Raw genomic sequence first — 12,908 nt, 5'->3', positions numbered from 1 at the left:
CTCTGGGTCTCTTCCCCCTGTGCTGTCCCTCTCTGTGGAGCTCTATTCCCTTTGCTCAGGGCCCATTCTTCTCAGTGTTCTCACCTCAGCTTCAGTGTCACATTCTTGGCAACCTTCCTGGGCTACCTGCATGAGTTTCCTGTTGTCACAGTGAATAAAGCACCCCAAACTTAAGGACTTCCAGCCTCAACACAAATTTATCCTCTGACAGTTGCAAGGATAGAAGTTCAAGTGGGTCGGCCTCACTGAGCAAAGAGCTAGGGGCCAGTGGAGCTGTCTTTCTTTCTTTTTTCTTTTTTTTTGGGGGGGGTCACACCCAGCGATGCACAGAGGTTACTCCTTGCTCATGCACTCAGGAATTACTCCTGGCAGTGCTCAGGAGACCATATGGGATGCTGGGAATCGAACCCGGGTTGGCTCTGTGCAAGGCAAATGCCCTGCCCGCTGTGCTATTACTCTAACCCCTGAGGCTGTCTTTCTTCTGGTCATTCCAGGGGAGAAATCCTGCCTTGCCATCTCCGTTGCCCAGAGATCCCCATGTTCCTGGCTGCTTGGGCCCTGGTTCTGTGTCCAGGGCTAGCAGTCATGTGACTCCAACCTCATTTCACTTCCAGCATCTTTTCCAGCTCACTTGCTTCCATATCAGGACTCTCTTGGTTACATTGAGCTCACCTGGATAATCCAGGATAAACTCTTAGCTTAATCCCATTCAAAGCCCATTAATAAATGGTGTCTCCTCCCTTCTTCCCTTTGTACTTGAAAACTATAATATTTGGGGATGGTTTAGAACCAGTTTTTCTTCTTGCAGTTCCATCCTAGTAATTACGATGAGTATTTGCCTAAACATGACTACAGCAGATTCGAGGTGCAGGAAAGGATAAATAGAAAGGGTACAATTCTCAAGAATTGAGACCTGGGTTCCAGGCCTAAGGCCTTTGCTGTCTTATCCGTCACAAGATAAAAAAGAAGTACATCCCATTTCTTTTCTTTGTTTTTAAATTTTTATTAGTGAAACACCATGAGGTACTGTTGTAGACTTACAAATTTTTGTGCTTGGATTTCAATTATACAATGATGGAGTACCCACCCCTCCACCAGTGCCCATTCTCCACCACCACTAATTCAGTATCCTCCCACCCCCCATCCCTCCCATCCCACCCTGCCCCTGTGGTAGGGCATTCCCTTTTGTTCTGTCTCTCCTTTTGGGTGCTGTGGTTTGCAAAAGAGGCATTGAGTGGCAATCATATTCGATCTACAGCCTATTTTCAGCATGCATCTCCCATCCTGGGCAGATCCTCCCAACACCATTTATTTGGTGCTCCCTTCTCTATCTGAGCTGCCTTTTCCCTTAGTGTGAGCGGCTGGCCTCCAAGCCATGGAGTAAACCTCCTGGTACTTATCTCGGCTATTTTTGGGTGTTAGTATCCTATTTTGTCACTTTATGTCCCCCAGATGAATGCAATCTTTTTAAGGACATCCCATTTCTTTGGAAATCAGTTCCTTCCTTCATAATATGGAAGATTAAATGAAATAACTATGTGTTTTCTTCTACCTCTAGGATTTGAGATCAATCCTTAATGGAATACCACATTCTGCCAGGAATCAGACATTTTAATAAATTGATTTATGCTGTCTTTTTCTTTGCAAAACACTGTTGAAAGTCACCTATGTATTGCCCATGGGGGAAAAAAAAAGAATTTCAACATGAAGTGTATGAGGGCTACTCACAAATACTGATGTAAAGTTTGTACATGTACTAAAAACATGTCCTTCAGTGGTGAGGGACTGTACACAGGGAAATAAATCTGCCTTTTATCAGTCAAGATTCTGAGACATCAGGGGACTTACTTGCAAATATATACTCGTTTAGTGGGTTCAATTTAGCTCCTGTATTCAACATCTACTCCCCAAATGCATGCTCATTAGAAGTTTGCCTACTAAGTGTTGTTATCTGATCCCTGATAAATAACAAGAAGCAGAAATCCAGCCAAGGACATGAATCTATTAAAACCATCTAGAAAACGGGCCCCCCAACCTAGCCTAAAAGGATCATTTAGACTCTTAGTTAACTATGATGTTTGGTGCATATCGCGATCAAGTGAAACTCTAAATCCTGGAAATTATCAAAACAACCCTGGTGAAGTTTTCTCTGCTACTCGTTCCGACCATCTTGGGACTGCCAATAAAATTTTATTGATCGTTGGAATTTAATGAAAGTTTTGCCTTCCTAGAATCAAAGTTAAAAATTGAACGTTCTCGTAAATCTTTCCATGATGGTGTGTTTTGTATCCTCTCTGTTGGAGCTGCGAGGCTTACACAGTGAGAATTGTCTATTTTGCTGACTGGCAGTTGGCCAGCTTTGTATGTTGAACAGTTGTATCCATGGTTGAATTGTTGTTGTACTGGTAATCTGCAATTGAGAAATGGGCAAATAGTCTCTCTTGGAGGTAGCCATTCATTAAATAATCAAGGGCATCTTCTTGTCAGAAATTGGGTATACATCCCAGGATATAAAACTAATGATGTACCCCCTGCCTTCGGGAGCTCTCAATTGAAAGAGAAGGGGTCATAACTGTGACTTATGTTGTTGGATAACTTTCAAAGCTGCTTTAAGAACCCACTGAGGGCCTGAATGGAGTCTCAGCCACTTTTCCAGATTCTCAGGACTTAATAATGGTCACAGAAACTCATCTAATGATGGTATTTGGCAGTCATACTGCAGATAAGCTGGGCCTCCCTCCCTCCCTCCCTCCCTCCCTCCCTCCCTCCCTCTCTCCCTCCCTCTCCTCCCTTCTTCCCTCCCTCCCTCCCTTCCTTCCTTCCTTCCTTCCTTCCTTCCTTCCTTCCTTCCGTCTCCCTACCTCCCTACCCCTGTGCCTTCTGTCCTTTCTCTTTAGTTTTCCAAGAGTAAATTAACTTTTTGTTTGTTTTTCCAACTTTTTTTATGATTTTTTGGTGATTTGTGATTTAAACTTTCTTTCTTCCTTTTACTTCTTTTTGGTTTTTGTTTGTTTTTCTTGTTGGGGGGCCACATCCAGCGATGTTCAGGGGTTAGTCCTGGCTCATTACTCAGGAATTACTCCTGGCGGTGCTTGGAAGACCATATGGGATGCTGGGAATCAAACCTGGGTCGGCAGCACTCAAGGCAAATGCCCTACCCGTTGTGCTATTGCTCCAGCTCCTAAACTTTTTTATATATAATAAACATAGCATAAATGTAAAGCATTAGTATATGCATATGTTGTACAACCCTCTCTACCATCCATTTACAGAACTCATTTCATCCTGTCAAACTAAAACTGCATATTCATCAATCAGCTCCCATGACTTCCATCCAGCCTCTGTTCGTGTGAGATCCAGCCATCCTTTCTGTGTTGGGTTCGTTTCACTCATCACAGTGTCCTCTGCTTCCTCCAGGTGGCCACAAATGGCAGAGACATTTTCTCAAAGTACAAATCTAGTAGCCTGACCTTCCTTGTTCCTGCCCTTTCACCCTCACACCATGCCCAGCTCCTATGAAACGACCTAATGACGATGACCAAAGGCCACACTGTTACCTCTGGGGCCTGGTGGGCTGCCCCTACCCTGTGGTCACTGCACTCCCCCACCACCTCGATCCACGAAACAGTCGTGCTCTCTCTCTTCTAGTCCCTGACTCTGCTCTCCCCACCTTGAGATCTTTTCCTGGAACAGTCTTCCTCTCCTCCCTCCTTCCTGATGAGCCCCAAACATTTTCAGCACTCTCCTCATGGACTCTCATCACGACAACTCTTGGGTGCCCCAGGGAACAGAGCTTCCCCCGAGGTCCCTGGTAGCACTGCAAAGCAGTGACTTCTGAGCTCAGTCCTCATTGCCTATATATTTACATGCCTGGATTTTGCAATCACCTACCTTTATCACTATACACCTCTAAATACTGGGGACTCCATAAGTCTGACTCTCTCTCTCCCTCCCTTTACTCCATCCCAAGGCACATAGCATGAGACCTGACTCAGAGTAGATGGCTATTGAACCAGGGCCAGAGCCATAGTACAGTGGCAAGAATCTTGCCTTGGACATGACCAAACAAAATTCTATACCTTTCACCACATATGGTCCCCTATGTCCACCAGGAATGATCCCTGAGCACAGAGTAAGCCCTGTGAATTGCTGAGTGTGGCCTAAAACCCAAATAAAAACAAAATTACATGTTAATATGCATTCAGTGGATGTATCCCAAGAAGGAGGCGAGCCTTTCTCCCATCTCTGCTTCCATTCTTTCTGCTTCTAAAATTAATCAGACCTTCTGACTTCACTCAGTCTCCTCAGCTGTTGTGACTATCCAGCTGACTTTTGACTGTCAGCAGATGCAGTGTGAAATCCCTCCCTGTGTTTGTTCTACACAGAAGATGGTCTTAGAAATGATTTAGCCACGGAAGCAGCATCAAGAAGAAGGACACTCTCTGCCAGTCACTTTCACTGCCCTTTGAAATAACATAGGTGGAAAAGCTTGCTCACCCAGTCTCATCTGCCTAGATGTACAAAGAATCAACACAGCAATGTGTTTCGCTCCAACTTGTGCTTGAGTGAAGTCCCTTGGGTACAGTGGAGGTTGAGTGGTCTCGTTATCTTGTCTGGATGGCAGATGACCTGGCCTGTCTCACTTGGGGCACCTGCACCAGTCTAGCCCTTTCTACTTCACTTGAGGGGATATTTCAGAGACAAAATGTTAGGAGGAAAAGTGCTCCGAAAAATACACCCCCACAAAGGAAGACAGATGGGGCCAAAATACACAATGTTCTCCTTCCCATAAGAAATATAAAGAAATATAGAAAGGGCCTAATGGTGGGCCAATGGTACAAGACTCTGAGACTCAGACTACATATCTGAGTCTGTTGGTTCAAAATTTAGGGTGGGAGGGGACCTTGAAACATTGGAAGAGGGACTTTGACACTTGGGTGGTAGATGTGGTGTCAGAACATTGTATGCCCCAACAACCATTAAGTGTACTGTAAATCACACCTAGATAAAAGTTGGGAGAAAAGAGAAACAAACTCAAATACGAAGGTTCCCTCAGACCCCATCAGTGTGTGGAAATTTTCCTGAACAGTTTTGCATAAAACCTCAAGGGGCAGCTAGGGAGAGGCCCGACGGCTCTCCCCCTCGCTGCCCATGTTCAGGGGTCCTGGGACACTTGTCCAGCCTAGCTGGGGTGGCCCGAGTCATGGGGCAGACAGTGCATGAAATGAGGGCCAAGCCGGTTAATTGATCAGATGCCGTTTATTCCATTCTCCCCACACACCTGCCCCAGTCTCTTTGATCCTCCCATTCTAGTCTCCACACTGATCCTTATTCCTGTCTTTCCCTGTCTCTCCCGCTCATCTCTCCACATCTTGCAGCCGGGGCTCGCTCTCTCCACCAGCCCGCTCCTATATTCTTCTACATTCTTCTCCCTCTGTTCCCCTTGCTAGTCTCTCCATGGTCCATCTTGCCACCTGGCTCTCTCTCATCCCTCCAGCTCTCCCAGCTCTCTCTACCTCTCCATCTCCCCAGCACTCTGCACCCAGTCAGGTAGCAAAATCAACATAAGAAAGCCCTTCCTGAGGGCCCACCAAGTTCAAAGGGAGCACCACCTAAAAGATATTCCAAAGCCCTTCCTGACTGCCCAAGGGCAAAATACCAAGGTGTTTTTCTCCTTAGTCCAATAACTCTATCACATCTTAATACTAGTTATTTTTGTATGGACACAGTAAGAGATACATTGAGGCTTGTAGGGCTGACCTCCTGGGAACATCTTGCCACAGATTCAGACTACAGAGCTCAGGCCAGATTAATCATTCCTAACCCTAGCAGGGTCCAGATCTAGTTACTACTTTTTGGATCATGACAGCATTTGTCCACGACCATGCTCTTAGCTTATAGTTAAGCATCATGGCACATAGCATGCTGCTTGCTCTGGTTCCATCCAGTCCCTCTTTGGGACCCTGCTTTTGGGGATGCTAGGAGTAAGGGCAGATGAGGCGTAGGTCTAGAGAACAAATGCCCAGGAGGAAAATATCATCTGGAGTCAAATGACTCCCACATTACAAAAGCATAGCATTTACTGTCTTCTTGTGTCCATACAAAAGGACATTGCTCTGAATAAACTATGCAAAGGACTTAAGAAGAAGAGAAAGACAGTATTTACAAGTCAACAGAGCACAAAGAAAGAAGTTACAAGTAAACACAGAGGAATGGGAGTACTGTGATGGGAGCAACCCAGTAAACCTAAACTACCTGAGACTATGCAGGAAGGACAAAACAGTGATATCCTACACAGTTGTGAGCATGAGCCCTGATTATAAACCTGCAAATGGAGGGGTGTGTGGAGGGAGGTGCACATCCTGGGACACGGTCCTCCCTGAGCTGTGTTGTAGCCATTGTGGTTAATGACTCGGGCCATGAGACTCCCAGGATACTCCTAAATGCCTGCATCATGGCAGCTGGTGGCCATTGAAGCTTCTGGATTGGTTATCGGATATGTATCAAAGTCAAGAGGATGAGAATGCAGAGAATCCTGAGGATTTCATAGCAAGGCAGGCCAGTGACTCCCCACTCCTCAATACCCCAAATCCCAGAGTCCTCCTTGTGCTGGCTTGGGAGAGATGGCGTGTGTGAGTCAGGGAGAAAGGACACCCGCTTCCCATGGGAGACTGGCTCTTCTTTAGTCCTACCCAGGCTTTTGAATGCTCATCGCTTCCTGTCGGGTCCTGTTGATGATACCTAGACCACTCCTTTTCAGACCAAGTATTGGATAGATTCGGCTCCATCCTGGCGCTTCACCCAACCAGTGTGTGTAGCCGCCACAGTCCAGACAACCATAAAAGTATTCAGTGGGAGGTCGCACGCAGCTCTCATGCCAGGCTGTGAGATGGGGCCTGGAGAGAAAGAGAAGCTGAGGTTTTAGGAGAAAGCTCTCCAAGTGCTAATAACTTGGAAGCAGATTTTGGGGTGGTTGAGCCAAGGATCAGACTTGTAAGCAATTTAGGCAGCCGCTCAGGTCTGGAATCCCCGGTGGGACACCATGCTTGTATGTGTGTGGGGGGTGGCCACTATCATCCCATTGCAGTTGTACCTGAGGACCCATGTGTGCCATCAAAACCCAGACAACACACGGGCAGGCTGTTGATGTGAAGTTCAGCATCAATCACAGGAATGTCCCCCACCCCCGACACGGCTCACTCTCCTCGTGGGAGGGGGAGCGATGGTGGTTGGAGAAATGTGCCTGGCTGCTCTCGTGTTGACGTGAAGTGGGTGTTACGCTCTGTGAGTGTTGGCCTCCAGCCCACCACCAAGTTTTTCTGAGAATGTTGAAATACTTGGAAATCAAGTGAGTCACACTCATCTTTCAGCCAGAGAAATGAGCTCTATCTCCACGTGCACCAGGCAGTGCCAGTGAAAGTGGCTAGAGATTTGGGGGTTGAGTCGTGAGGTTTGATTTTCAAAACCCTTCCCCCAGCCCATCCTGGCCTGTTCTTTGAGCTGGTGCTGATGTAGAGACAAAGGCATGGATGGCCAGTGTATGTGAGTGCAGGCTGGCAGACTCTAATGGCGAAGCCAAACTTCAAGGGGCTTGCTAAAACAAACAGACAAATTTCAAGAAGCAGAAGGTCTGAATATCCATGACATCTTTCCTCCTATTTTCCTCTAACTCTCAGAAACCATCTGTGCTTGGCTCCGTGAGGCTTCCTGGTGAGGGGTCTGCATCCTCAGCTATTGGGGTATGTCATGGGACTGTGCTGTCAGTGGTAACTTTCCAAGGCGAATAAGGTGATCAGGCTCTCGCCATCCTTGATTATCGGATATGTTGAGAGGATGAGAATGCAGAGGTTGTAAATAACCATACATAATTGAACAGTTAAAAGAATCCTGAGGATTTCATAGCAAGGCAGGCCAATGAGTCCCCACTCCTCAACACTCCACATCCCAGAGTCCTCTGTGTGCTGGCTTAGGGGAGATGGCATGTGTGAGTCAGGAAGAGAGGACACCCTCTTCCCATGTGAGATCAGCTGTTTAGTCTTACCCATGCTTTTGAATGCTCATCGCTTCCTGTTGGGTCCTGTGATGTTACCTAGACCACTACTCTTTGGCCACTCTGAGAACAGGACATAGTTCGGCTTGTTCAGCCTGTCCCAGGCACAGTGCGTCTGTCCTTCTCTTCCAGTTGTTTCCTGTATACACAGGTTGGTGATTTTTGTTTTTATTTGTGGGCCACACCTGGCAGTGCTCAGGGCTTACTCCTGGCTCCGCACTGATGGATCATTCCTTCTGAGCCTGGGGAGCCCTATGGGGTTGCAGGGGATCGAACCCAGGTCATCCGCATGCAAGTCAAGCTCCCTACTTGCTGTACTATTGCTCCAGCCCCAGGTTGGTGCTTTTTGGTGAGGCGTTGGGCAGGGTGTAAAAATCCTCCACTCTGAGCATCTGCCTCTGAGGAAGGCATCCGATTCCCCTCTTTACTTCTCTTCACCGTTGCAGCCGCCCTTCTCTGGGCACCACCTGCTATACACCTGGCAGTGGGCTTCTTCACTTCTCTTTACATGTTAACTAATTTGTGCTCCTAGAGATTCCAAGGGTGACATACAGCTATGTTCATGTTATGAAGAACCAAGGCTCGGGAGACCATGAAGATGTTGTAGGTGAGATTAAAAACAAGGCTTGTGGGACCTCCTGCCATTGTTACTAGGTGTTAATTCCATAAGAGTTTTCCTTAGAAAAATGTGTTGCTTGTGTTAAAAAATTATTATTGGAAAAAGGCATAGGATACTCTTTATTTAAAAGTGGGGAAAGGGACCAAAAGAATAGCACAGTGGACAGGGCATTTATTTGCTTGTATGTGACTGTCCTGGGTTCAATCCCCAGCACTCCATAGGGTCTCTGGAGCCCCACCAGGAATGATCCCTAATTGCAGAGCCAGGAGTAAGCCCAGAGCACCACCAGCTGTTGCCCCAAAACAACTGCACTGCTCTGTAACACTGTCCTCCCGTTGTTCCTCGATTTGCTCGAGTGGGTCCAGTAACGTTTCCATCATGAGACTTGTTACCATGCTTGGCATATTGAATATGTCATGGGTAGCTTGCCAGGCTTTGCCGTGCAGGTGAGATTCTCTCAGTAGCTTGCCGGGCTCTCTGAGAGGGGTGGAGGAATCGAACCCGACTTGGCCAGCCTGGCTGCGCACAAGGCAAATGCCCTACCTGCTGTGCTATTGCTCCAGCCGCCCAAAACAAAACAACAACAACAAAAGTAGGGACAACTGAGAAGAGTGGGAAATAAAGCCCACTTGTGATTGGGCTTTCTGAGATGGCTGCTATCAGCATGTTGCTGAAACAGTCAGAGAGGCAAAAACTTGAATCTCGGCTCACACTGGGTCCACTCACTCAGAAAGTGATATCCGCTTCCTAGGTCTCATCCCTATGGTAGGAAGAGAGAATAAAGAATGACAGCCTATGAGTTCCAAGGCCGTAAAGAGATGTGTTCGGAGAGTTGCATAGAATAAGAAAATTACCTGTCATTATCTTCACTTTGTCCCTTCAACTTTTGAGTGTGTATACAGACTCCTGGAGCTCACTAGTACGAGTGCTTTGCATCTTGGTCTACTGAGGTCCCCTTTATTATTCTTTTGCTGGTAGATGAGCATTCTTCATTTCTCTAATCATTGGGTATTGGGGTGGTTTTGCTCGCTGTGCCTTTATAAATTGTGGTGTCTATTTGGTGAGGTGAGGAAGCATTCTGAACACCGGGGATTCTCACTCTAGCTGTAATATTTTGTTCCTTTGAAAAAAAATCTCATTTTAGTCTGTGTGCTGCCAAAGTGAACATTCTTTTAAAAATATAGAAAAAATAAAGCAAAAAAGGTCAAATACGAACATTGACTGTGAACAGTGAGTATATGTCTGCCTGTTTTCAGAACCTCTTTTTCTAAAACTGTGATAGTTGATAATGTAACATTTAAAAGCTGTGATGTAGAGATGAATATCTTTGGTTTGAAGCTTTATGCCTACACAGGACTATTTCTCCAGCATACGTTCTAAGAATTAAAATTGCCAGGTCAAATGATACATCACATAGTCTACAGAGGGCTGTGTGCCAGTTTACACAATCCCATTCCTATGCTTCTCTCAACTCTGCTCATCAAAACTTCTAAATACTCTTTGGGTGCAGGAATTGCTTTTTAAAAGCATTTTATTCTGGAGTTGCTGAGATAATGCAGCTGGTAAGGCACTTGCCTTGCACGCAGCCAGCCTATCTATTCTCTGGTACCACAGACAACTCTGTGCTCCATCAGGAGTGATTTCTGAGCACAGAGTGAAGAGTAAGCCAGGAGTACAGTTTGGAATGGTCCCTGAAACAAATTTTTTAAAAACTAAAAAAAAAATGTGTTTGAAATTAAACCAGTTCCGATCTATATTTCTTTGAGGAAGTCTCTTTTTCTTTTGTTTTTTCTGTGGCATATTTCTGTTTTAATGATCCATAAGAGGTCCTGCTATGTTAAGACTACTAGTCCTTTCTCTGGAACAGGCAGACTAATTCCTCCTAGCCCAGACATCCCTGGAGTGTTCAGTCACCCAGGCCAGGGCAGCCACAGAGTCCCCCTCCCCCACCCCATCCCCCAAATCCAACCCCCGGTCTCTTCTGCCCGCAGACCTGCAGTGGAAGTCAGGCCACATGGCCGAGAGCCTCACCAACATGCCACGCCACTCGCTCTACATCATCATCGGGGCCCTGTGTGTCGCCTTCATCCTGATGCTCATCATCCTCATCGTGGGCATCTGCCGCATCAGCCGCATCGAGTACCAGGGCTCGTCGCGTCCCGCCTACGAGGAGTTCTACAACTGCCGCAGCATCGACAGCGAGTTCAGCAGCGCCATCGCGTCCATCCGGCATGCCAGGTGGGCTGGGGGCATGGGCGGTTGCCTTCTTTGGACCGGGCCTGTCCTCCCCACCCCCACCCCCAACTATGGGGGTGGTGCAGGGCAGATAATTAGACCAGGTGATAGGTCCACCCTTACCGGTGTGCCATGAGCCTTATTTCTCTCATTAAATATATATATCAGTGCTCATCTGGGCTGTAAACATGTAGGCGCCTGATTTTGGGAAGGGCTCTCCCAGGCAGTGCTCTGTGATTCTTAGGGAGTCACTCCCAGTGAATTTTGGCCAACAGATCTAGAGATTCAATGCAAGAACTCTAGGATGCAGTACCGCACAGGCCGTGTGCTGGAACTTAGCCAAGGCACCCCAACATTACTCAGAGACCTCCAGGGCCATACCTGCTGGTGCTCTGAGGGCCCCTATAAGGCCAGGGATTGGACCAAGGCATGTGCTGTAACCCCTGTACTCACCTTCCGGCCCAACATATCATTCTCAGTCCCTGTGTGGGAAACAATTTTAGATGACATCTTGTTCTTCGTTTGCTTGTCAAACCACCCTCATACCTGTCAGTTATTTCGTTTGATTGAGGGGCCTACTGCAAGAATGACATAGCTTTCAGTCTGCTGCTGGAGTTTGTGTTACATAAAAACTGTTTTGTTTTCTGGAGGAAGGACTCAGAGGGACAGGGCGTTCATGTGACCTGGGAGAAGAGGGTGAATTTGGTGTTGACTGTTGCACAGAGCCGGGGCACTCACTGTCTCTGTGTTTTAAATCATTTCACCTCCCACAAACCCAACTTATTTCTACAGAAAGGAGCCCTCCCTCCTTCCAGAGCTGTATCAATCACAGAAAATCACAGAGGGGAAAGGATTACATAAACAAGAGCGCCGTATTTACATCTCCCAAGTCTACTGAAACACGAAACTATCCAGCCAGTCTTACATGTTGTGGGATTTTTGCCAAGAAAGTGGAGCAATGCTGTGCTTAAAGGAAACTCTCTTTTCTTAGAATCGGTGGAATTATCTGCAGATGTCATTCAGAAGGCTGGTCTAGGTAGTTTGAAGGAACAAGATTTGGTGTCTAAAAACCTTTGGGCTTGGGGGAAACTTGAGCAGCTCTATCATTGCTGGAATGTCATAGGTTGCTTTTGAGCGGGTATACGAAGATCACAGTTGTGTCTGAAAGGTCTAGAAGCTAAGATGTTCTAAAAAAAATTGCCATCATGGGGCCAGAGAAATAGTACAAGCAAGGCTTAAGGCACTTGCCTGGTATGAAGCCAATTGCTGTTGATCCCTGGCACCACATACAGTCCCCTGAGCACGGCTAGGAGTGATTCCTGAGCACAGAGCCAGGAGTAAGCCCCAAGCACCACCGGATATGGCCCCCAAATCGAAATAATAAACATAGACATAAATCTTTTCTTTTTGTGAAAAAGGAGGCTTATGAACTGAAGACTCTGGGGTCTTTTCACTCCCCTGCAAGCCAAATACACCGAAGAATCCTGCTTCTCCACAGGGGATTGCCCTGCCACAGAGGCAGGGGGGGATGGGGGGATGGGGGTGGGGGGATATTATCCATGGTGGTGGAAAATGGGCACTGGTGGAGGGATGGGTATCTGATCATTGTATAATCAATCCCAAGCACAAAAAATTGTAAATCTACAACTGTACCTCATGGTGTTTCACTAATAAAAATATATATATATATATATAAAAAAAAAGAATCCTGCTTCTCAAGAGAGGAGCTCGTGGCAGAGAGGAAAGAGGAGATAGGATCAGCACCAGCCTTATGGGGGAACCCACAGGACCACCATCCTCCTCCAGCCCTCCCCAGCTCTCTTTCTGGCATCTGCTTGTAGCAATCCGTTGGCAGCTCTGCTTCCGGGAGCCCCAAGGCCACTCACATAATCCTGCTGCACTGGGTGCTTTTGAGCCCAAGTCAGCTCCAGGCAGAGATCTGGAGAGCTCGGCAGAAGGGACACTGCCGAGGGCCTGCCAAGATCAGACTCTTTTCCCGGGAAC

General features: G+C 46.9%; 1 protein-coding gene across 1 annotated transcript in view; it reads left to right on the top strand.

The window, feature by feature from the left end:
* DNER (delta/notch like EGF repeat containing) overlaps positions 1-12,908 on the top strand; it is a 332,962-nt gene that overhangs the window by 315,003 nt on the left and 5,051 nt on the right. The window contains exon 12 of the mRNA XM_056122053.1: positions 10,661-10,907. Coding sequence (XP_055978028.1) covers positions 10,661-10,907 — 247 coding nt within the window. The remainder of the gene's footprint in view (positions 1-10,660; positions 10,908-12,908) is intronic.

This window comes from Sorex fumeus, unplaced genomic scaffold (genome assembly GCF_029834395.1).
Source record: "Sorex fumeus unplaced genomic scaffold, SorFum_2.1 ptg000005l, whole genome shotgun sequence".
In the NCBI taxonomy this organism is placed as follows: domain Eukaryota; kingdom Metazoa; phylum Chordata; class Mammalia; order Eulipotyphla; family Soricidae; genus Sorex; species Sorex fumeus.
Note: the sequence above shows the minus strand (reverse complement) of the source record. Positions and strands in the feature narration are given on the sequence as shown.